Source organism: Chiloscyllium plagiosum, unplaced genomic scaffold, assembly GCF_037043375.1.
Source record: "Chiloscyllium plagiosum isolate Xiang-an unplaced genomic scaffold, Cpla_swu_hap1 HiC_scaffold_22, whole genome shotgun sequence".
NCBI lineage: Eukaryota > Metazoa > Chordata > Chondrichthyes > Orectolobiformes > Hemiscylliidae > Chiloscyllium > Chiloscyllium plagiosum.
Genome location: NW_028270160.1, coordinates 6,442,228 through 6,466,553, shown reverse-complemented (window position 1 = coordinate 6,466,553; position 24,326 = coordinate 6,442,228). Strand labels below are relative to the sequence as shown.

Below are 24,326 nucleotides of genomic sequence, written 5' to 3'. Positions count from 1 at the left end.
ATATATATTAATGATTTAGATGATGGAACTAAATGTAATATCTCCAAGTTTGTAGGTGACACAAAGTTGGACCAGAGGGTCAACTGTTAGGAGGACGCTGAGGTACTCCAGTGTGATTTGGACAGGTTGAGTGAATGGGCAAGTACATGACAGATAAAGTAAATTGTGCATAAATGTGAGCTTTGGTAGCAAAAACAGAAGTAGAGAAGTTTGCTGATGATCGCACAACGTTCAACATAATTTGCGACTCCTCTGATACTAAAGCAGTCCACGTTTAAATGCAACAAGATCTGGACAATATCCAGCCTTAAGCTGACAAGTGGCAAGTAACATTAATGCTGCATAAATGCCAGGCAATTACTATCTCCAATAGGAGACAATCTAACCACTGTCCCTTGACATTCGATAGTGTTAGCATCACTGGTTAGCAAAGTTAGATCACATGGGATCTAGGGAAAGCTGACTAATTGAATACAAAATTGGTTTGACAGTAGGAGACAGACAGTATAGTGGAGGGTTGTTGTTCAGAGTGGAGGATTGTTGTTCAGACTGGAGGCCTGTGACCAGTGATGTTCCACAGGGACTGGATTTGGGTTCACCGTTGTTTGTCAATTTTATAAACGATTTGGATAAGAATAGAGGAAGCATGGTTGGTAAGTTTGCAGATGTTTACCACATATCAGCCATAATCTGACTATTGCCCCTTGATATTAAATTCTATTGCCATTACTAAATCTCCCAATATCAACATTCTGGGGTTACCACTGACCAGAAATTCAACTGGTCGCACCATATAAATACAGTGGCTACAAGAGCAGATCAGCGGCTAGGAATTCTACAGAGAGTAACTCACCTTCTGACTCCCCAAAGCCTGTTACAAGGCACATGTCAGGAGTGTGATGGAATACTCCTCACTTGCCTGAGTGAGGGCAGCTCCAACAACACTCCGGAACACTCAACATGTCATCATCCAGAACAAAGCAGCCTGCATGACTGGCAAACCATGCACAAGCATCCACTCCCTCCACCAGCGATTGCTCAGGAGCAGCAGTATTTACTATCTACAAGATACACTGAAATTCACTAATCCTCCTTTGACAGCACCCTCCAAACACTCAACCACTACCATTGGGAAGGACAAGGACTGGGAATACAGCCACTGAATGGCAGAGCAGGTTCAATGATCTGACTGAATATTCCTGCTCCAATCCTTTATGTTTCATGTTCCTTTCTGTTTCCCAGACAGTTTATGTTTTGGTTTCACTGTTGTATATCAGATTATTAAGTAGATTTGGAAGACATTCAGCACAGCGAATCAAAGCTTCCAGATTTGTGAAATCTTCTGCATTTTACCATCTGTTATTTTCACTGATACATTATCAGATGAAAGTACTGTAAATTGTTGTGATCTCAAGGGTATAATTACCTTCTGTAACTCTTTAACAGCAAAATGATACAGCTACATGATTTATGAAATAGTGTACTCATTTTGTGATTTGCACTATATTGTTAGAGTATTCACTACACAGTATAAATTCTAACAATTATTTAAATGTAAACTATACACAAAGAGTACTCTTAATCAGCAAATTACTGTCACACTTCTTTCTTTTCCAGATGTTAGTCTATTGTATACAAACAGATCAGTTTAATACCTCATTATCTGATGAACACCAGAATTTAGTGAAACTAATGCAACTTGCCAAATCCCAATGTTAACATGAAAAGAAAATATTTTCTACAGAAATCTATTTACACTTTAGAAATGTTTAAAATGATGTTCTGGAAATTAAAATTCAATTCTGCATGACAATATTGCTATGCATTGCAGATACAGTGATATATTTATGATTACCTTAACTGTCAGCATCACATGTGTGTAACTCTTCAGGATTTCTACTGCCTTACTGTGGGTAATTTTCTCAAAGCTTATTCCATTGGCTGCCAGTATATGGTCACCAACTTTAATGCCATTCTGTTCTGCTAGTCCTCCAGGATCAACTCTACCAATAAATAATTATCCTTAATACAAAGGCATTCAATAAAACAGGAAACAAAGAGACGGAAGCAATTGGAGCATTTGCGATGTTTAGCTGATAATTTACTACACAAAGTCTGGATGTACTCAATTTATGATTGTTGGTCTGGCAATAGTGAATAACTACAAGTGCCTGTGATACCTTTAGATCATGAAGGAGAAAACAGACAAGATGTCTACTTCTGATAGTTACCCAGCAATTGCTGCTGGAAATACACATTGATGGTAGCAAGAAATATACATTAATGATAAAATTGGGTGGGAATTGAAATCAGGAGTATTGCACCTTACATTTGAACGGCCTGTGACACCCACCATCTCAGTTCATAGATAAAGACAAATAAAAAGTTCCTGTACCAACAGGACGACAGCCTGGAAAGAAGTTATAAGTTTCAAGAGGAGGTAAAGGGAGGTTAAAGGTTGGTAGGAAATAAAAATATTTTTGAAGCATTCACATAGGTAACTGGCCCCAGACTTAAAGGTGCTCCACATCATTTTTCAAGACACTGTGCAGAAAAAAGAGACGAGATGACAATGTCCCCTTTGAAATTTCTCATTCGCAGCCTGTTTGATTCACAAGCAGTCCTTTTAAGAATATTGTTCAGTTGGGCACCATGCAGCTTTGAGAGGCAAGGGCAGTAGATGGAGGGGGCAATTGAAACTGGTTAAAACACATAGTGCAAAGCAGGCTGGTGGCAAACCATATCTAATTTATTTTTCATTGACTTCAACCTAAAAATAAGTTTTATGCAATGTAAAATGGATAGCCGATTCACTATCAGCCTGTTGTAGACTTAGGCGAAAGTGAGGACTGCAGATGCTGGAGATCAAAGTCGAGATTAGAGTGGTGTAGGAAAAGCACAGCAGGTCAGGTAGCATCCGAGAAGCAGGTAAAATTGACGTTTTGGGCAAAAGCCCTTCATCAGGAATGTGGCTGGGAGTCTTGGGGTGGATAGATAAATGGGAGGGGGATAGGGCTTGGGTGGGGGTGGGGGGGGGGGGGGAAAGGCAGCTGAGAGTGCAATAGGTGGATGGAAGTGGGGGTGAAGATGATAGTTCGGACAGGAGGGTGGAACGGATAGGTGGAAGGAAGATTGACAGATGGTACAGGTCATGAGGATGGTGCTGAGCTGCAAGGTATGGAAAATGAAGAACATGAAAGTATCGGAAGGGTCAAAGCATGAAGAACACTAGCAACCTGTGTTCTGTGGAAGGCAGAATGAGATAACCATAGTGGAACATTCTTACACCAATTAGCAAAGGTTAAGGCTGAAAGGTCACTATGGCGAGATGAGACAACACAAATAATAAAGCAAGTTTCTCTGTTAAGTGTTTTATGACAGGATTGGGACAATAGATATTTGGAACATGACATTAAAATATCTAATTAATAGTTAGTAGAGTCAGCTTGAGACAGGAGACTATTGTAACAGATGGAATAGCTAAATATCTATCATGACAGGTTAGTCTGGAATGGAAAGACCACTGTAGCACAGTTAGCAAAAAAAATCTAACTGTGACATTAGAATAACATTAAGTAGAATGTACAACTAAAGAGATAATGGGAATTAACATCACTGGTTTATTGTGTAGCTAGAGTGAAGTACTTTGATTAATATAGTTGGACATGTTGATAAGCTAACAGAAACATGATAAAAAAATATAAAACTCCACAGACCCTGAGGTTCGTGGGCATTCGAGAATCTGTCACGGTTTTTTGTTTGCAAATAAAAGACCTACTTCTTGAAGAACTCTCTGCGTCTCCTGGTGGTTCTCTGTATTTTCTCCACAACAAAGGTTGGAACTGGGATAAGGTGGGGGGAAGGGAAATGAGGAGACTGGTGAGGTCCACATTGATGCCATGGGGTTGGAGGCTCCCGAGGTGGAAGATGAGGCATTCTTCCTCCAGGCATCGGGTGGTAAGGAAGTGGCGATGGAGGAGGCCCAGGACCTGCATGTCCTCGGCAGAGTGAGAGGTGGAATTGAGATGTTCAGCCATGGGGCAATGGGGTTGGTTGGTGCATGTGTCCCGGAGATGTTCTCTGAAGTGCTCTGCGAGTAGGCGTCCAGTCTCCCTAATGTAGAGGAAACTACATCGGGAGCAACGGATACAGTAAATGACGTGTGCAAGTGCAGGTGAAACTTTGATGGATGTGGAAGGCTCCTTTGGGGCCTTGGATGGAGGTGAGGGGGGGTGGTGGTGGAGGTGTGGGAGCAGGTTTTGCAATTCCTATGGTGGCAGGGGAAAGTGCTGGGGCAGGTGGGTTATTGGGGGCATGGACCTGACCAGGTAGTCATGGAGAGAACGGTCTTTACGGAAGGTGGATAGAAGTGGTGAGGGAAATATATTTCTGGGGTGGAGTCCATTTGTAGGTGGCAGAAATAGCGGAGAATGATGCAATGTATGCAATGAATGCAGAGGTTGGTGGGGTGGAAGGTAATGTCCAGGGGGGTTCTGCCATTGTTGCGGGAGGGGTGGGGTTAGAGGGCAGAGGTGCAGCATTTAGATGAGATGCGCTGGAGGGCATCATCAACCACTTGGGAGGGGAAACTGTGGTGTTTGAAGGAGGAGATCATCTGATCATAGAGACGGAGGAATTGGGAATAAGGGATAGCATTTTTGCAACAGGCAATGTAGGAGGAGGTGTAATCCAGGTAGCTGTGGGAGTCGGTGGGTTTGTAGAAAATGTGTCCATTTTCCTTCCCACCTATTTGCTCCACCCTCCTCTCCGACCTATCACCCTCACCCTCACCCCCACCTCCATCCACCTATTGCACGCTCAGCTACCTTCCCCCCAGCCCCTCCCATCTCCCATTTATCTCTCCACCCCCAAGGCTCCCAGCCTCATTTCTGATGAATGGCTTTTGCCCAAAGTGTCGATTTTCCTGCTCTTCGGATGCTGCCTGACCTGCTATGCTTTTCCAGCACCACTCTAATCTTGACTCTATTGTAGACTTAGGCTGTCAATCAATTTAATCTCTGTGTAACATTGAAGAAAAAAGCACTATTATTTATTTACATTCAAATATCAAAGCAAAATGATGCTCATCCTCTGAAAAAATATGAAATTGTGTTGAAATATAAAAGTACTCTTTGTGACAAGCAAATTTCATTGCAAACAGTCCCATGTTGTTCTAATTTTGTGCAGTCATTTGCATGACCAGATTTACAGCATTTCCCTCTTCACAAGAAGTCTATGTACATATTTTCAACATGATTAATTAGAACCTGCAAATATTTTTGTTGGCCTCACTGAAAAGCCTTTTTGAAATTAGTTTACTATTTGCTTATCTATCGCTCTGTTGATTTTTTGCACAGTTGACCTCTTGAAAGCACATAAGGGTATATTTCCAACAATACATTATTCTGTTGAAAGTTATATGTGGTTGTGTAAATTATTTCTTGCATTATTTTAAAACAGGCATCAAAAAGTTTAAAAATGGATTTTTTATGCAACAAAAAAAAGGCATAGATCAGGATATATCTCAATATCATGACCCTTCGCAATTTATCAGCTAGGTGTTCGTTCTTTCAAAATAAAGAATAAGGACCATGAGACTTCACTCGTCACACTTCAATACCCAGCAAGATTACCATGCTGATTAATTTTGAATCTATGCTGTCAATAGAAACTTGGACCTTACCTGGACACATATATTCCCAAACCAAATTCCTTTCCACCTCTGATATTAAAACCAAGACACACATCATCTGAACTAGTGTAAAGATGGATGATTCTCCTGGCTCCATCCTCAGATACACTGTCTGCAGATATTTGATTTTTTTCTGCTATTATCCTTCTTGTTACAGTATCAACCCTAATGGAAGAAAGCAGAATTTTTAGATATACATGGGCAATGATGCATTAACATAATTTCATATGCAGTAAATACATTGAAATATTTGGATATGACACCAATTTTATGCAAAATTACACCACAGAAAGAGATATCTGGTGCAACCTTTTTAAAGTTTGTTCACAGGATGTATAGAATTCCTTTTTATCCATAGAATTCCTCCAGTGTGGAAACAGGCCCTTTGACCCAACAAGTCCACACTCAGGAGATGCCAACACAGTAAGTCAAGGGCAGCCTCTTAGATCAATCCAGCGGCTTGGCCACGGTCAGGGTGCTCTCAGTCCAGGCCAATCTTTGCCTCTGTATCTGAGAAGTAAATCATCGTCAGCCCTATGTGTCATTGTAGCCAGTATGAGGGCTAATGCTAACACAATCTTTGTTCTAAAGAAGGATCACTGGATCCAAAATGTTAACTCTGCTTTCTCTCCACAGATACTACCAGACCTGCTGAGTTTCTCTACCAGCAATTTCTGTTTCTGCTGCTGCTTGCCTTTGGTTTAGGAGAATGAAAAAATTATATTTTTTATTTTTGTGACATTCCCAGAAGGCCTGTCTGAAGTTTGATGCAACAACATTTTTCCCTGGAGAAAGGAGTGAGTTCAGTACAATTAGGAAATAGATTACCACAGTGCAAGGATTTAGTTTGAAAATTCAAGACCGGAGTTGTTTGGTTAGAAACCTGAAGGGGTTATTTGAAGGTAAGAAAGATTAAGCTCAGCTGTGTGAATAATCAAGGAAAAGGCTATTAAATTCTTAAAACTGAGAATTGGAAGAAACATTCAAGTCAAACTTATAGATATGATAGAGAAGGGAATTCTTTTTGGTGTTTAAGTACTTTAAAGTGATGGCATTCTGATTGATTGGATTTTAATTTGTTATATGTGTTGAAATCTTACAAATGGTGTTATATGCAAACAGCTTGGTTTGTTCTATTCCATCCTCATTTCTTTGGATTAATAAACTTCTATTTTGTTGCTAAAACCAAATCTCAGTATTATGCACTTGTGTTTCAGTGAAAGACCACCATGTTAACTGAAAGGAAACAAACTATAATCTATCAAGCCATATCAATCAGTCTGGGATCTGACTAGTCCAGTAGTAATATCAGCTTAGATCATAACAGCAAGAGAAATTTGACCATAGGACCTTTTAGAATTCAAGTGACAGCATCAAGTATACATCATATGATATCTGCCTCTTCCACCTTTAACATATTAAAATTTCCAATTGTGCTAGAATTTGCTCTAAGTACTCCAAAAGTGTCAGTCACAAATGTTCAAGCTCAAAGCACCATTAAAAAAAAGTTTTTAACTTTCTGTTATTCATCCACGCTACTTACTTACCATGTGGTCAGTTCTCGAGAAAACTTGATCCCTGGAACTTTCCCCAAGCGTCTTATTACCAAATGTAGGTGATGGCTTCCAGTGAGCACAGTGACAGCACTTCCCATGGTGATATTCTCTAAACTAATTCCATTAACTTCCATAATTTTATCACCTACGCAGAGCCCACTTTGCTCTAAGCAGATAAACAAAGCAAAAATAAAATAATTGATAACCTGTGAAAGTTTCACTGCTCGTAATTGTATTATAATATTTGCTTATAACATCAAGTTCTCTCTTTCAGATACAAGCAGATGTTGGAAAGAAGGATGAGATAAAGGAATGGTAATATTTTTAAAGGACAAGATGTACAATGTACAACTTTTGTCCTTCAGTTTCAAGCCAAAAATACATTTAAATTAATGGAAAATAAGTTCAGAATTCTTGTTTAAATATGTTAAAGTCATGACTTACCAGCTGCACTTCCTTTTTCTATTCTGCTCACAAATATTCCAAGACCATGTTCAGAACCCCCACGGACACTGAATCCCAACTTCCCATCAAGACTTTTCCCCACTGTGATGGTGTGGATCGCCTCAGCTGAATTGTATTCTTCAGTACCAGCTGGGGAAATATTAGCAGAACTCAATATGTTTCATTGCATTAATTTGATCTCTATTTGAATCTCAAGATAACAGCTGAAGGTCAGGTACCTCTCTGAAGTGAGTGAGAAGAAATCAAAATGAGAAAAAGCTGTAATGAATTAACCTCTCTTACAGTTCTTACATTAACTTAAAAGCAGGGAAAGCTACTTTATATTCCTGCTGTGAACGAGTGCACGGATAGTGATTAGATTGAAATTCTGAAATCATGGTATAATGTCCTTCAAATCAGCAAGAGAGATGCTCCAAACTTGAATATTAATTTAATTGCCAAAGTGCCCAGCTCAGCTTATTTTTTGAATTGTATCGCAATTGTGTCAGAAGATTGTGAGCTCCAGCCACATCCCAAGACCTGAGCATAAACTTTAGGCTGACTGAGGGAATCAACTGTGTCTGCCACATTTTCTACACTTCTGCTCTTATGCCTTACTGTCCCTCTGAAAACCACGATAGGGTTCCCCTTGTTTTGTGTGTTCCACCCCACTGGTCTCTATATTCGACAAGTCATTTCCACAACCTCCAGCATGATGCCACCACCAAACCTATCTTCCTTTCTCCCCCCCAACCTTCCGGTATTATGAGGGGACTATTCCCTCTGTGACACCTTGCTCTACTTCTCAGGTACTCACAAGGGGAAACAGTTTTAATGTAAAGAGCAGGAAGATAAAGACAGGAACCTTCAAGACATTTAAGAACTATTTAGATTTACATCTGAAACACCACAAGGCTCCAGGCCAAGTGCTGGACAATGGGATGAGAATAGATGAATACTTGATGACCACGCAGACACAATGGACTGTAAAATTTCTTATACCTCACTATGATCTTGTCCCTTTTGCATGGCAACCTTCCATCTAACACAGGAGATTTGCCATCTGTAAGCAGAATAGCAAGCTGGTGAATTAAAATAGTCTACTAACATTCAAATGAGTCCACCAACTTCCACAGTTACGTTGACTACATTTCCTCATATCCTGTATCATGTAAGTAACTCCATTCTTCCACATTGGTTTTTCTGCCATATTTGTTCTGATATGTAAGCTTCCACAATGGCACTTCAAGTAAGTCTTCCTTCTTTCTTAATCAAGGAACCACAACCCTCCCCACCCCACCAATCTGTGACAGTTTAAGGGGAGACCAGAGGCCTGTGACCAGTGGCATGCTACAAAGATCAGTGCTGGGTCTACTGCATTTTGTCATTTATATGAATGATTTGGATGTGAATATAGGAGAAAGTGTTAGTAGGTTTGCAGATGACACCAAAATTGGTGGTGCAGTGGACAGCCAAGAAGGTTGTTTCAGCATACAATGGGTCATTGATCAGAAGTGTCAATGGGCTGAGGAGTGGCAGATGGAATCCAATCTAGATAAATGAGGTGCTACATTTTGGTAGGGCAGATCAAGGCAAGACCTAGACACTTAATGGCAATGTCCTGGGGAAGTGTTGCTGAACAAAGAGACGTTGGAGTGCAGGTTCATAGTTCCTTGAAAGTGGAGTCGCAGGTCGACAGGGTAGTGAAGAAGAGAAAAAAAAACTGCAGATACTGGAATCCAAGGTAGACAAGCAGGGGGCTGGAAGAACACAGCAAGCCAGGCAGCATCAGGAGGTGGGGAAGTCGGCATATCAAGTGTAATCCTTCTTTAGTGGCACGTTTGCCTTTACTGGTCAGTGCATTGAGTAAAGGAGTTGTGAGGTCCTGTTGTGGCTGTACAGGACTGATTAGGCCACTTTTGAAATATTGCATTCAATTCTGGTCTCCCTACAATAGGAAAGATGTTAAAACATAAGGCATAGCAGCAGAAATTAGGCCCTTCAGCCCATTGAGTCTGCTCCGCTATTCAGTCATGGTTGATAGGTTTGACCCGCTCTTTCCCCATAACCTTTGATCTCCTTGGCAATCAAGAATATAGCTATCTCTGTTTTAAATATATTCAATGACCTGGCCTCCACAGCGTTCTGTGGCAATTCAGCCACTCTCTGGCTGAAGAAGTTTCTCCTTATCTCTATTAAAGTGGCATGGTGGCTCAGTGGTTAGCACTGCTGCCTCACAGCACCAGGGTCCCAGGTTTGATTCCAGTCTCGGACAACTGTCTGTGTGGAGTTTACACATTCTCCCTGTGTCTGCGTGAGTTTCCTCCCACAGTCCAAAGATGTGCAGATCAGGTGAATTGGCCATGGTAAATTGCCCATAGTGTTAGGTGCTTTAGTCAGAGGGAAATGGGTCTACTCTTTGGAGGTTCGTTTGGGCTGAAGGGCCTGTTTCCACGCTGTAGGAAATCTAATCTATTTTAAACAGTCTTCCCCTTACTCTAAGGATGTCCCCTCAGGTCCCCATCTCTCCTACCAATGGAAACATCTTCCCAACTTCCACTCTGTCTAGGCCATTCAGTATTCTTGAAATTTCAATCAGATCCCCTCTCATACTTCTAAACTCCATCGAGGATAGTCCCAGAATCCTCAAACATTCCTCATATGTTAAGCCTTTCATTCCTGGGAAAATTGAAAGAGTTCAGAAAAGATATACTGTATAATGATGTTGCAAAGGTTGAAGGGTTTCAGCTAAAGGGAGAGGCTGAATAGGCTGGGGCTATTTTTCCTTGACTGTTGGAGGCTGACGGGTGGTATTACAGACGTTTATAACATCATGAGGGGCATGGATGGGTTGAATAGACAAGGTATTTTCTCCAGGGTAGGGGAGTTTAGAACTAATAGACATAGGTTTAAGGTGTAGGAGAAAGATTTAAAAGGGACATAAGAGGCAACGTTTTCACACAAAGGGTGGTGGGTGTGTGGAATGAACTGCCAGAGGATGTGGTGGAGACTGGTACAATTACAACATTTAAAAGGCGTCTGATTAGATATATGAATGGGAAGAGTTTAGAGGGATATGGGCCAAATGGGACTGGATTAATTTCAGATATCTGGTTGGCATGGACAAGTTGGATTGAAGAATTTCTTTCCATTTTGTCACTACGCTTGTGATCTAGAATCCAAAAGCTATTACTCTGGGGTCATGGGTTCAAATCTCACCTTAATAGCTACTGGAATTCAAATTCAATTAATAAATCTGGAGTACAAGCTCCTGTCAGTAATGATGATCATGATAATTGTCATACTTATACCACTGTATACTTATGCCCTTTGGGGAAGGAAATGTGACACACTTACCTGCTCTGCCAATATGGAACCTTGGGCCCATAACAATGTGAATGGCTCTTAATTGTCAGCTGAAATAGCCATGCTCCCGATTAGTCAACAGCTCTCAGGCAGAACTTCTTCCCCAACGCTGGGCAGAAATCTGAGCACTAAGTGCTGAATGGCAGCCACCATTGGCAGGGAAAGCTTTCTTGAAAAATGTGGTGCTGGAAAAACACAGCAGACCAGGCAGCATCTGAGGAGCAGGAGAATCGACATTTCGGGCATAAGCCCTTCTTCAGGAATGAGGCTGGTGTGCCAAGCAGGCTAAGATAAAAGGTAGGGGGGAGGGAATTTGGGGGAGAGGCGCTGGGAATACGATAGGTGGAAGGAGGTGAGGGTGAGGGTGATAAGCCAGAGAGGGGGTGGAGGCAGAGAGGTCGGGAAGAAGATTGCAGGTCAAGAGGGTGGTGCTGAATCAGAGGGTTGGAACTGAGATAAGGTGGGGGGAAGGGGAATGAGGAAGCTGGAGAAATCTACATTCATCCCGTGTGGTTGGAGGGTTAATAGGCGGAAGATGAGGCGCTCTTTCTCCAGGCGTCGTGTGGCCAGGGTCTGGCAATGGAGGAGGCAAAGGACATGGGAGAGGGAGCTAAAGTGTTCAGCCACGGGGAGGTTGGGTCCATTGGGGCCTTGGAGGGAGGTGAGGGGGGAGGTGTGGGCGCAAGTTTTGCACTTCTTGCAGTTGCGGGGGAAGGTGCCGGGAGTGGAGGTTGGGTTGGTGGGGAGTGTGGACCTGACGAGGGAGTCACAGAGGGAGTGGTCTCTCCTGAATGCTGATAGGGGTGGAGAGGGAAATATATCCTTGGTGGTGGGGTCTGTCTGGAGGTGGCGGGAATGACGAAGGATGATATGATGTATCTAGATGTTGGTGGGGTGGAAGGTGAGGACCAGTGGGGTTCTGTCCTGGTGGCGATTGGAGAGGCGGGGTTCAAGGGCGGAGGTGTGGGAAATGGAGGAGATGGGTGGAAAGCGTCGTCGACCATGTCGGAGTGGAAATTGCGATCTTTCAAGAAGGAGGCAATTTGAGTTGTTTGGTAGTGGAATTGGTCCTCCTGGGAGCAGATGCGGCGGAGGCGGTGGATTGGGAATATGGGACGGTGTTTTTACAGGGGGAAGGGTGGGAGGAAGTGTAATCTACGTAGCTTCGGTCATGGAATTGGTCCTCCTGGGAGCAGATGCGCCAGAGGCGGAGGTCGGTCGTGGAATTGGTCCTCCTGGGAGCAGATGCGGTGGAGGCGGAGTTTCGGTAGTGGAATTGGTCCTCCTGGGTGCAGATGCGGCGGATGGTCCTCCAGGGAGCAGATGCGGTGGATGGTCCTCCTGGGAGCAGATGCGTCAATTTCCCCTCCGACATGGTCGACGAAGACCGCAATTTCCCCTCCGACGTGGTCGATGACGCTTTCCACCGCATCTCCTCCACTTCCCGCACCTCCGCCCTTGAACCCCGTCCCTCCAATCGCCAAGGACAGAACCCCACTGGTCCTCACCTTCCACCCCACCAACCTCCAGATACATCGTATCATCCTCTGTCATTTCTGCCACCTCCAGACAGACCCCACCACCAGAGATATATTTCCGTCTCCCCACCATCAGCATTCAGGAGAGACTACTCCCTCCACGACTCCCTCGTCAGGTCCACACCCCCCACCAACCCAACCTCCACTCCCGGCACCTTCCCCTGCAACCGCAAGTGCAAAACTTGCGCCCACACCTCCCCCCTCACCTCCCTCCAAGGCCCTAATGGATCCTTCTATATCCATCACAAATTCACCTGCATCTCCACACACATCATTTACTGTATCCGCTGCACCCGATTTGGTCTCCTCTACATTGGGGAGACAGGCCGCCTACTTGCGGAACGTTTCAGGGAACACCTCTGGGACACCCGCACCAACCAACCCAACCGCCCCGTGGCTGAACACTTTCGCTCCCCCTCCCACTCCACCAATGACATGCAGGTCCTTGGCCTCCTCCATCGCCAGACCCTGGCCACACGACGCCTGGAGGAAGAGCGCCTCATCTTCCGCTTAGGAACCCTCCAACCACACGGGATGAATGTAGATTTCTCCAGCTTCCTCATTTCCCCTCCCCCCTCCTTATTAGTCCCAACCCTCGGATTCAGCACCACCCTCTTGACCTGCAATCTTCTTCCTGACCTCTCCGCCCCCACCCCCTCTCCGGCCTATCACCCTCACCCTCACCTCCTTCCACCTATCGTATTCCCAGCGCCCCTCCCCCAAATTCCCTCCCCCCTACCTTTTATTTCAGTCTGCTTGGCACACCAGCCTCATTCCTGAAGAAGGGCTTATGTCCGAAATGTCGATTCTCATGCTCCTCGGATGCTGTCTGGCCTGCTGTGTTTTTCCAGCACCACATTTTTCAACTCTGATACTCCAGCATCTGCAGTCCTCACTTTCTCCTCGGGAAAGCTTTCTCCCTGACTATGAGTGGCAGGATTTCTCACCGTTTTAATTCTGTCTCCAGTTCCAATGACAGGTCAAAACCTAAAATATTGACTCTGGGCAGAGCTTTCCTAACCACTGAATGGCATAGGTAATGACAAGTCATTTGGGAAATAGGCAGAATCAGTGGAAATAAGATTCTTATTGTCAAGAAAAATATTGTCCAATTGTCCAATCAAGTGTTGAATGATAGGATGACAATCGCACTAGTGAGCAGCGAGAGGCCCGTTTGCATATATTTGCCAGGATTAGCATGCCATTATTATTACCTGATCTCACCTCTGATGTGCAGTTTCCCATTCTCCCACCCGCTGGAGAGAAACTAGATGGTGACAATTCCTGATATGAAGGTCAGAATGCTAACTTGGTGACTCCAGCTTGTCACTTTCTCTTCCAGGCCTCTACCTTGAACAGCAGTCACCAACATCTCAGTGCACACCCCATGGGCAGTGATTGCTCGCAAGCCCCCACTGCAAAAGTTGGCATCAAACATGTACCAGGTGCACCTTCATGGCACATCTCCAACCGACCTATAATACACTTTTGCACTTTGTTGCTGTACAATGGAGAACACCTGCACCTTTCATTGTAATTCTGCTGCCAGGACACTTTGTGGTTATGGACAAGCACCCCCAGCTCATTGATTGAACTGGGGTGCAGTTTAGGGCTTCTCGTTTGCTCTCTTAGTGCATAGTTACTTTGCATTTTTTTGGACTCTCAGAGTATCTCTTTTTGTGCTTTGCCTCCTCAGCCAGAGTTTAAAGGTCCACAGTCCTGTTTAACCTTGCTGTTTAGCATAGCACAAATCTCCGTAGCTTGCCAGGGTTATTAACAGTGATCAGTCAAGGGGGTGGACTTATTACTTGATGGCATCATGTGACGTCAATCTCACTATGGACTAGTTGCATATGTGGCAAACACACTTCATTTGCATCAACCAAATAGAAATGCATCAAAATCTAAGGGGAGTAATCCTCGATCAGGTCAAGGAGGACAGTTTTCATTCAGGGGATCCAACTCCTCGCCACGAACAATCTCGACCATGTTACTGGTCGTTGCAGATTGAAGATAATCAATGCTGTGAAACATATGTAATGACAAGCAATCTTAAAAGTGGCACTTGGGGGCCACTATTCACAAAAACAGTCCAGGATCTCAAACTGCATAAGGACACAGAACTGATCTCTCACTTTGAACTATTGTTATTCACCAACATGATCTTATAAGTAATGCAGCCTTCCTTGGGTGACACTGAGGATGGATGGGGCTGGAGAAACAAAGTATTAGTAATCACACAGCACCTACAATCTCCACTGTATTTGGTGTGGCATGGCTTGTGCTGAATTCATCTGAACAAAATCCTTATGTCAGAGGTCCATTTAGAGGCATTCTTTGACCCTCTTCGTCAGATTCTCCACGTCCCATTGTATGGAGAAATATACTAAGTTGTCAAGAGAGCCAGAAGCCTTATAAGGATAGTTACTGGAAGACAAGGGCTACTTTCTGAAACCAGAGCTGATGACTCTTAAGCAACATCCTGACTGAGGGTGAGTGTAGATACAAAACCTCAGTCTTCTGAGGAGTAAGTTGAGGACATTGAGTATGAGAAACATCACCTTCAGCATGATAGGGTGCTACAGGGTTACATGCAAAAAGCCAGGCAAGATTTAATTGACACCCAGTTCCAATGAATGTTAGCTGGATGTGGCTATCACTATCAATTTGGTGTAGCTCAAAACACAAGCAGTCTCTGTCTGCTCCCAGAACAAAATGTGCAGTTTTGCTTACTTATTTTTTCTGTACTTTTGCAGTTGCTGAATAAAAGTAAAAGTGTATAAAAAGCTCAAGGCTTTCCAGTATATGAATATAAAAGTAAACAATGAGAAGATGTTCAGTTACACTGAGTATTAGGAAAACAGTAGCACTCCTTTAGACAGACCTCTGTGATGGGATGATGTTAAGGATGGGTAGCCTGTCCGGTTTAATTCTTAACTGTGCCCTTGTATTGGACATAAAGTGTCAGGCGTCCCAAGCAAGTGCCCTGAGAAGCATCATCTTGTAGTTCCCTATCATTACATGCAGAGTGATGGGCAACATTGGCTGGTTTTAAAAATGGTGCCAGCATCAGGAATCTTGGGGACCCTGGTAATGGCGAGTACTTCCACCTCTGAAGGAGGAGTGATTAAACAAGCAGGCACCATTGAAGTGAATTCCTGATGAAGGGCTTATGCCCGAAATGTCGATTCTCCTGCTCCTTGGATGCTGCCTGACCTGCTGTGCTTTTCCAGCACTGCACTCTCAACTCTGATCTCCAGCACCTGCAGACCTCACTTTCTCCCACCCTTGAGGTGCAATGAGGTGAGTTGTGGAGAATAGTGTGACAAAGATCATTAAGACTCAGAAAGAGACACCTTTCATGAAACTTGTCAAATTTTACATTTAGCAGATTTCTGATAAAAGGGTATGTCTTATGAAGAAAGATTGATGGAGCGAAGAATGATGAGAGATGACTTGATGGAGGTGTACAAGATGATGAGAGACATAGATAGAGTGCATAGCCAGAGACGTTTTCCCAGAGTGGAAATGGCTATCGCAAGAGGCATAATTTTATGGTGACTGGAGGAAGGTTTAGGGGAGATGTCAGGTAGGTTCTTTACACAGAGAGTGGTGGGTGCATGGAATTCACTGCCAGCGGTGGTAGTAGAGTCAGATACATTAGGGACATTAAAGAGACTCTTGGATAGGCACATGGATGATACTAAAATGTATGTAGGGTTAGTTTGATCTTGGAGTAGGATAAAAGGTCGGCACAACATAGAGGGCTGAAGCGCCTGTGCTGTGCTGTGCTATGTTGTTCTATGTAAAATGTGGGCTGCTATTTCAACTACACAGAACAGCCAGGTCTATTGCATATTCCTAAAATGTTTTGTGTTTATTTCAGATTGTCAGCATCGATAGTAGTTTATTTGGGAAAGGGAACATAATTTCAGAGTATAATTTTCAGAATCTAGACATAAAGGACAACTCTAATTTATTGCATTATTGTTGAAAGCTTTGACAGCAGTCAACCTGCTTATCATCTCTGCAACCTGATCCAAATTAAAAGTAATTGTAAACTGGATAATTTTCAATTATTGTGATTTCATTATGATCACTTACCTTCAACTGGAGAAGTACCAGTAATAAGGATCACCCTGCCCATTGGTGAGGTAGATCGGGTTTCTCGGGTCTGTCCATTCACCTGCTTGTGTTGTTTCTTCAGCAGGTACTTTGTTGCTGTGTTTGCACCACCAACATGATTGCTGGTGTGTATAGCATCAGTCATCTCCCTTCTTGCAGAGTCAAATGAATAAGCCATGCCAGTACAGTGCCCCAATAATTCGGTGTAAGTCTTAAATCTTACAAAGGAATCTTTGCCTTACATCTTCCTTCCAATGAATTGGTGACACCACGTAGAAAAATATAGCGGAAGCAAGCATCGTGTAGCAGCAAATACTGGTCAAACTCTCCACCTCCATTTTGCCTCAGTGATGACCTGAAAGTACTGTGCATGGAAAAAGTCAAAAATGACTATTAAATCAAATAAATTAAAGTTCTCTGTATTTAAATTGATGACACAGGACTAGAACTAAATTGCATGAATGTTACAAAACTTGATGAAAAACTGAAAATGTAGGATGAGTTCAATTTTAGGCACATATAATTTGAGGCAAATTCTATTTTGAAGTTAAACAGTGGTGGATGTTGTACCCAATCAATGAAAATAGTTTTTTTTTAAATAAGAAAGGCAGGGTAAATATTCCGAAAGAGGCAGGGATGTTATTGTGCCAACATTGATTCCTGACTTATTTACTTGCTAGACAGCAAAACATTGAATATATTGCTGTCTAACCAGATTATTGTAGATTATAATAGCAAGAAATGTATTAAGTAAATTTGTTATTGAAATAAAGATTAAAATGACCACAGAATTAGAACTATCACTCACATCAATCTAATTATACATTTGATAACAAAAAATCATACTGATACACTGTAACTCATTCTCTACTGAACCATGACTCAACCTGTCCTTTACTAAATATAACTCATCCTTTACTGGATCACACGAGAATTCAAATTTAACTAGTTCATGAGTTAACCCAACCTTTACTAGATTATACTCTAAATCATTCATTACTTCACAATGCTTCAATGCGTCCTTCACTAGGTCAGAATAAACTGTTGCTTACAGACTGAAAGGATATGCAAATATTTTTGATATAGACTAGAAAAACCTTGCATTTACATAGCATTTTCCCTAGCTCCCAGACATCTCAAAATACTTCAGTCAATTAAATAGTTTTGAACTGGAGTTGCTATTAAAATGTAGGAAACACAGCAGCTAATTTATGTACAGGAACTCCCACGAACATCCATAACATAATGACAAGGTAAACTGCTTTACTGTAATGTTGATTGAGGAGTAAATATTAGCTGGGGCATTAGGAACAGCTACTTTTCTAGGACTGTGTTATTTATAAACACCCAAAGGACCTCAGATTATGTTTCCACATTGGAAGAATACTTTCAGTGTTGAAGTGTGACTTATACTCCAAATTTTACAATTCAGAGGCAAGAGCGCAATCTACTGAACTACAAGTAAAGCTGCTCAGCACCAGCCTTTGGAGCAGCTGTTCATTGCACAATTTAAACAAAAGAAATCCTAGATGTTGAAGGTAGCGAATTCTGAACATTTATCTTTTTGTTAAAAAGAGCATGTAACAAATTTGTCAGAATGATGGCTGTATTAACATCAAAGAAAGAGAACTTGAATCTTTTGGAAATAGTATTGAGATGATATAATTTGTCATCTGCGTGAAATGTCTTAGAGACATGAACAGCAAGCAAAGAGTCTATTGATAAACTGAATGTATAGAAACATATTCTACACAGATAGAAAGACAAATAAGGAAGGAATTGAAATGGCTGAACAGGAAATTAGTACACAACATTAAGGAGAGCTAGATAAAGCACTTCAAACACATCAATAGAGTTGACATGGAAATAAACAACTATTGCAGGGGAAGATTAATGGAAAACATGGAAGTAAAGCAGAAAGTGAATGATGAATCGAGTTGAATATTGTAAAACATCAGGACAGGATAGACACAAATGGAGGTCTGTGGTAGTCAACCTTTGGAGGAGATGGCACCAACACACAGTAATTTGCATGGCAGGTGAGGTAGATTTCTATTCAGATGTATTATGTCACATCTCAGGCATTTGAACCCAGGCCTCTTGCTCCAGAGGCAGGAATACTACCACATCATGACCAATTTCCCCTGTAGCCAAGGTATCATGGCAAGCAAAAGTCACCTTCACCCATTCTCACCTATGCTCAGAGGTAGAGCAGCCCGTCTAACCCCACAACCAGTCCGCACGTGCCATGTGGGGCTCAGGATGGCAAGTGAAGTGACTGAGACAAGAGGTAGAAAAAAAACGAATAAAATAAACACCAAAATTAACAACAACAACTGCAACTGTACACCGTGTTTATGAAACCACATCTAGTGTACTTCTGAGCAAATTTCTTTATGTTAAATATAATTTAATTGAAGGCAGTTCAGAGAAGGTTCACCAAGATGATCCCTAATATGGAAACAAGTGATTAGAACCTTGTTGACTACGAGGTTCTTGATAGGCCCAGGTTTACAATCCCAATCAGGAAAGCCTTGGCTGACCAATTTAAGTAGGACCCACTCATTGGTTTTTCACTGTGTCTGACACCTGCACACATACACAACATGGAGGCTGGGGAATAAATAAGCACTACAGCTGTTAGGTAGTGATGTGGGGGTTTAAAGCAAAAATAAAAAAAAGGAAAACAAAATACAGGAACCTCCTCAGTTGAGGATTCAGTCTGAGCTGGCTGGCCACAGTTAATGTATTGTATACTAGTAAATAAAGGGTGACTTGTTGATAAGATACTGGCATCCGTACAGTTATTTCAAAGGGATTATTTTATGAGCAAAGGGTGAACAGATTGGAACTTTTTGTTGGAATTTGAAGAATGAGACGTGATCTCATTGAAACATATAGGATCCTTGAGGGGCTTGACAAATGCTGAGAGGATGTTTCCCCTGTGGAAGCGTCTGGGACCAGAGGGTGCAGTCTCAGAATAAAAGGGCACTAATTTAAGGCTGAGATGAGGAGGAATTTCTTCTCTCAGAGGGTTGTGCATCTTCTTGCCACAAAAAGAGAGAGAGCTGCAGGGGTAGAGTCCTTGTGTATGTTTCAGGCTGAGATAGATAGATTCCTATTCCATTAGGAGAATCAAGGGTTACAGGGAAAGGGTAGGAAAATGGACATGAGGAATGTTGGATGAGCCATAATCGTACAGAATGGAGGAGCAGGGTCAATGGGCCAAATGGACTACCCCTATTCCTAACGGTTTAACAAGAAGAACAACAAAACACAATAAACAGCAATGAAAACAATAAATTCAAAAACAAAACACAATAAAAGCAACAATAACAAAAACAACAAAACAGTAAACAACAACAAAACAAGTTCAACAAAATACAATAAACAATAATGAAAATAAATTCAACAAAATAAGTAAACAATAATGAATAAACAAATTCAACAAAACACAATAAACAGCAATGAAAACAACAAATTCAACAATAAAAAAAACGTAAATAAATACAAAATTGAACAATAATGAATATAATAAATTTGACAAAATAAACAAACAATAATGAATACAATAAATTCAACAGCAAAAACAGCAAATTCCACAACAAAACAAAATAAATATTGACAACAAATTCAACAAAATAAGTAAACAATAACGAATAAAACGAATTCAACAACAAACACAGTGAACAGCAACAAAATGATCAAAAAACAGACAAAGCTTAAAACAACAAACACAGTGAGACAATACAGTAGGTCACCATAAGGAGAGTGAGTGAGTGAGTGAGTGAGTGAGTGAGTGGGTGGGTGAGTGGGTGGGTGAGTGGGTGGGTGAGTGGGTGGGTGGGTGAGTGGGTGAGTGGGTGGGTGAGTGAGTGAGTGAGTGAGTGAGTGGGTGAGTGGGTGAGTGGGTGAGTGAGTGAGTGAGTGAGTGAGTGAGTGAGTGAGTGGGTGGGTGGGTGGGTGAGTGAGTGAGTGGGTGGGTGGGTGGGTGACTGAGTGGGTGGGTGGGTGAGTGGGTGAGTGGGTGGGTGGGTGGGTGGGTGAGTAGGTGAGTAGGTGAGTGAGTGAGTGAGTGAGTGAGTGAGTGAGTGAATGGGTGGGTGGGTGAGTGAGTGAGTGGGTGGGTGGGTGGGTGACTGAGTGGGTGGGTGGGTGGGTGGGTGGGTGGGTGAGTGGGTGGGTGGGTGGGTGAGTAGGTGAGTAGGTGAGTGAGTGAGTGAGTGAGTGGGTGAGTGAATGGGTGGGTGGGTGAGTGGGTGAGTGAATGGGTGGGTGAGTGGGTGGGTGAGTGGGTGAGTGAGTGGGTGAGTGAGTGAGTGGGTGAGTGGGTGGGTGAGTGGGTGGGTGAGTGGGTGGGTGAGTGGGTGGGTGAGTGGGTGGGTGAGTGGGTGGGTGAGTGGGGTGGGTGAGTGGGTGGGTGAGTGGGTGAGTGAGTGGGTGAGTGAGTGGGTGAGTGAGTGGGTGAGTGAGTGAGTGGGTGAGTGAGTGGGTGAGTGAGTGGGTGGGTGAGTGGGTGGGTGAGTGGGTGGGTGGGTGAGTGGGTGAGTAAGTGAGTGAGTGAGTGGGCGGGTGGGTGGGTGGGTGGGTGGGTGAGTGAGTGGGTGAGTGGGTGGGTGGGTGGGTGGGTGGGTGAGTGAGTGAGTGAGTAGGTGAGTAGGTGAGTAGGTGAGTAGGTGAGTGGGTGAGTGGGTGAGTGGGTGAGTGGGTGAGTGAGTGAGTGGGTGAGTGAGTGGGTGAGTGAATGGTTGAGTGGGTGAGTGAGTGGGTGGGTGAGTGGGTGTGTGAGTGAGTGAGTGGGTGAGTGAGTGAGTGGGTGGGTGAGTGAGTGAGTGGGTGAGTGGGTGAGTGAGTGAGTGGGTGGGTGGTGAGTGGGTGGGTGGGTGGGTGGGTGAGTGGGTGGGTGGGTGAGTGGGTGAGTGAGTGAGTGAGTGAGTGAGTGAGTGGGTGAGTGAGTGAGTGAGTGAGTGAGTGAGTGAGTGAGTGAGTGAGTGAGTGAGTGAGTGAGTGGGTGAGTGGGGGTGGGTGGGTGAGTGAGTGGGGTGAGTGGGTGGGTGGGTGGGTGAGTGAGTGAGTGAGTGGGTGGGTGGGTGGGTGGGTGAGTGGGTGAGTGAGTGAGTGAGTGGGTGGGTGGGTGGGTGGGTGAGTGGGTGGGTGGGTGGGGTGGGTGAGTGAGTGAGTGGGTGTGTGAGTGGGTGAGTGAGTGGGTGGGTGAGTGGGTGGGTGAGTGGGTGGGTGGGTGAGTGGGTGGGTGGGTGGGTGGGTGGGTGAGTGGGTGGGTGGGTGGGTGGGTGAGTGAGTGGGTGGGGTGAGTGGGTGAGTGAGTGAGTGAGTGGGTGGGTGGGTGAGTGGGAGGGTGGGTGAGTGGGTGGGTGGGTGGGGTGAGTGGGTGGGTGGGTGGGTGAGTGAGTGGGTGAGTGAGTGAGTGAGTGGGTGGGTGGGTGAGTGAGTGGGTGGGTGGGTGGGTGGGTGAGTGAGTGAGTGAGTGGGTGAGTGGGTGGGGTGGGTGGGTGAGTGAGTGAGTGGGTGAGTGGGTGAGTGAGTGAGTGGGTGGGGTGAGTGAGTGAGTGAATGGGTGAGTGAGTGAGTGGGTGAGTGAGTGGTGGGTGAGTGAGTGAGTGAGTGAGTGGGTGGGTGGGTGGGTGGTGAGTGAGTGAGTGAGTGGGTGGGTGGGTGGGTGGGTGGGTGAGTGAGTGGGTGGGGTGAGTGAGTGGGTGGGTGAGTGAGTGGGTGAGTGAGTGGGTGGGTGAGTGGGTGGGTGAGTGGGTGGGTGAGTGGGTGGGTGAGTGGGTGAGTAAGTGAGTGAGTGAGTGGGCGGGTGGGTGGGTGAGTGAGTGGGTGAGTGGGTGAGTGGGTGGGCGGGTGGGTGGGTGGGCGGGTGGGTGGGTGGGTGGGTGGGTGAGTGAGTGAGTGAGTGAGTGAGTAGGTGAGTGAGTGAGTGAGTGAGTGGGTGAGTGGGTGAGTGGGTGAGTGAGCGAGTGGGTGAGTGAGCGAGTGGGTGGGTGAGCGAGTGGGTGGGTGAGCGAGTGGGTGGGTGAGCGAGTGGGTGGGTGGGGTGAGTGAGTGAGTGGTGGGTGGGGTGGGTGAGTGAGTGGGTGGGTGGGTGCTTGGGTGAGTGGGTGGGTGGGTGAGTGACTGGGTGGGTGGGTGGGTGAGTGAGTGGGTGGGTGGGTGGGTGAGTGAGTGGGTGAAGTGAGTGGGTGGGTGGGTGGGTGGGTGAGTGAGTGGGTGGGTGAGTGGGTGAGTGAGTGGGTGGGTGGGTGGGTGGGTGAGTGAGTGGGTGAGTGAGTGAGTGGGTGGGTGAGTGGGTGAGTGGGTGGTGAGTGAGTGAGTGGGTGGGTGAGTGGGTGGGTGGGTGGGTGAGTGAGTGAGTGGAGTGGGTGGGTGAGTGAGTGAGTGGGGTGGGTGTGTGAGTGAGTGATGGGTGAGTGAGTGAGTGGGTGAGTGAGTGGGGGTGGGGGTGGTGAGTGAGTGAGTGGTGGGTGGGTGGGTGGGTGAGTGAGTGAGTGAGTGGGTGGTGTGGGTGAGTGGTGTGAGGTGGGTGGTGGGTGGTGTGGGTGGGTGAGTGGGTGGGTGAGTGGGTGGGTGGGTGTGAGTGGGTGAGTGAGGGTGGGTGGTGAGTGGGTGGGTGGGGGGGTGGTGAGTGGGTGTGTGAGTGAGTGGGTGTGTGGTGTGGGTGGGTGGGTGAGGGGTGAGTGAGTGGGTGGGTGGGTGGGTGTGGGTGGGTGGGTGGTGGGTGGGGGGTGGGGGGGGTGTGAGTGTGGTGGGTGTGGGTGGGGTGGGTGTGTGTGGGGGTGGGGGGGGGGGTGGGGGTGGTGTGGTGGGTGGGTGGGTGGGGGGGGGGGGTGGGTGGGTGGTGGGTGGGTGGGTGGGTGGGGGGGGGGGGGGTGAGTGGGTGGGTGGGGTGGGGGTGGGGGGGGGTGTGTGGGGTGGGTGGGTGGTGGGGTGGGTGGTGGGTGGGTGGTGGGGTGGGTGGGGTGGGTGGTGTGGGTGGGTGGGTGGGTGGGTGGGTGGTGGGTGGTGGGTGGGTGGGGGGTGGGTGGGTGGGTGGGTGGGTGGGTGGGGGGTGGGTGGGTGGGGTGGGTGGTGGTGGGTGGGGTGGGTGGGTGGGTGGGTGGGGGTGGGGTGGGTGGGTGGGTGGGTGGGTGGGTGGGTGGGGGGGTGGGTGGGGGGGTGGGTGGGGGTGGTGTGTGGGTGGGTGGGGTGGGGTGTGTGGTGGGGGGTGGTGTGGGTGGGGGTGGGTGGGTGGGGTGGTGGGTGGGTGGGTGGGTGGGTGGGGGGTGGGTGGTGGGTGGGTGGTGGGTGGGTGGTGGGTGGTGGGTGTGGTGGGTGGGTGGGTGGGGGGGGGGGGGGGTGGGTGGGGGGTGGGGGGTGGTGGGTGGGGGGGTGGGTGGTGGGGGGGGTGGGGTTGGTGGGGTGGTGGGTGGGTGGGGTGGTGGGTGGGGGTGTGGGGTGGTGGTGGGTGGGTGGGTGGGTGAGGGGGTGGGTGGGGTGTGTGGTGGTGGTGGGTGGTGTGTGGGTGGGGGGTGGGTGTGGGTGGTGGTGTGTGGTGGGTGGGGGTGGTGGGGGGGTTGGGTGGTGGAGTGGGTTGTGTGTGTGAGTGAG

At 45.8% G+C, this 24,326-nt stretch overlaps 1 protein-coding gene across 1 annotated transcript in view; it reads right to left on the bottom strand.

Annotated features, from left to right (window-relative positions):
• Nucleotides 1-24,326, bottom strand: part of pdzd7a (PDZ domain containing 7a) — a 114,338-nt gene that overhangs the window by 81,896 nt on the left and 8,116 nt on the right. Inside the window, exons 2-6 of the mRNA XM_043713079.2 lie at nt 16,701-17,085; nt 7,693-7,842; nt 7,240-7,414; nt 5,684-5,857; nt 1,856-2,003 (exon numbers count right to left, since the gene is read on the bottom strand). Of these exons, the coding sequence (XP_043569014.2) occupies nt 1,856-2,003; nt 5,684-5,857; nt 7,240-7,414; nt 7,693-7,842; nt 16,701-16,899 (846 nt within the window). The 5' untranslated portion in view covers nt 16,900-17,085. The remainder of the gene's footprint in view (nt 1-1,855; nt 2,004-5,683; nt 5,858-7,239; nt 7,415-7,692; nt 7,843-16,700; nt 17,086-24,326) is intronic.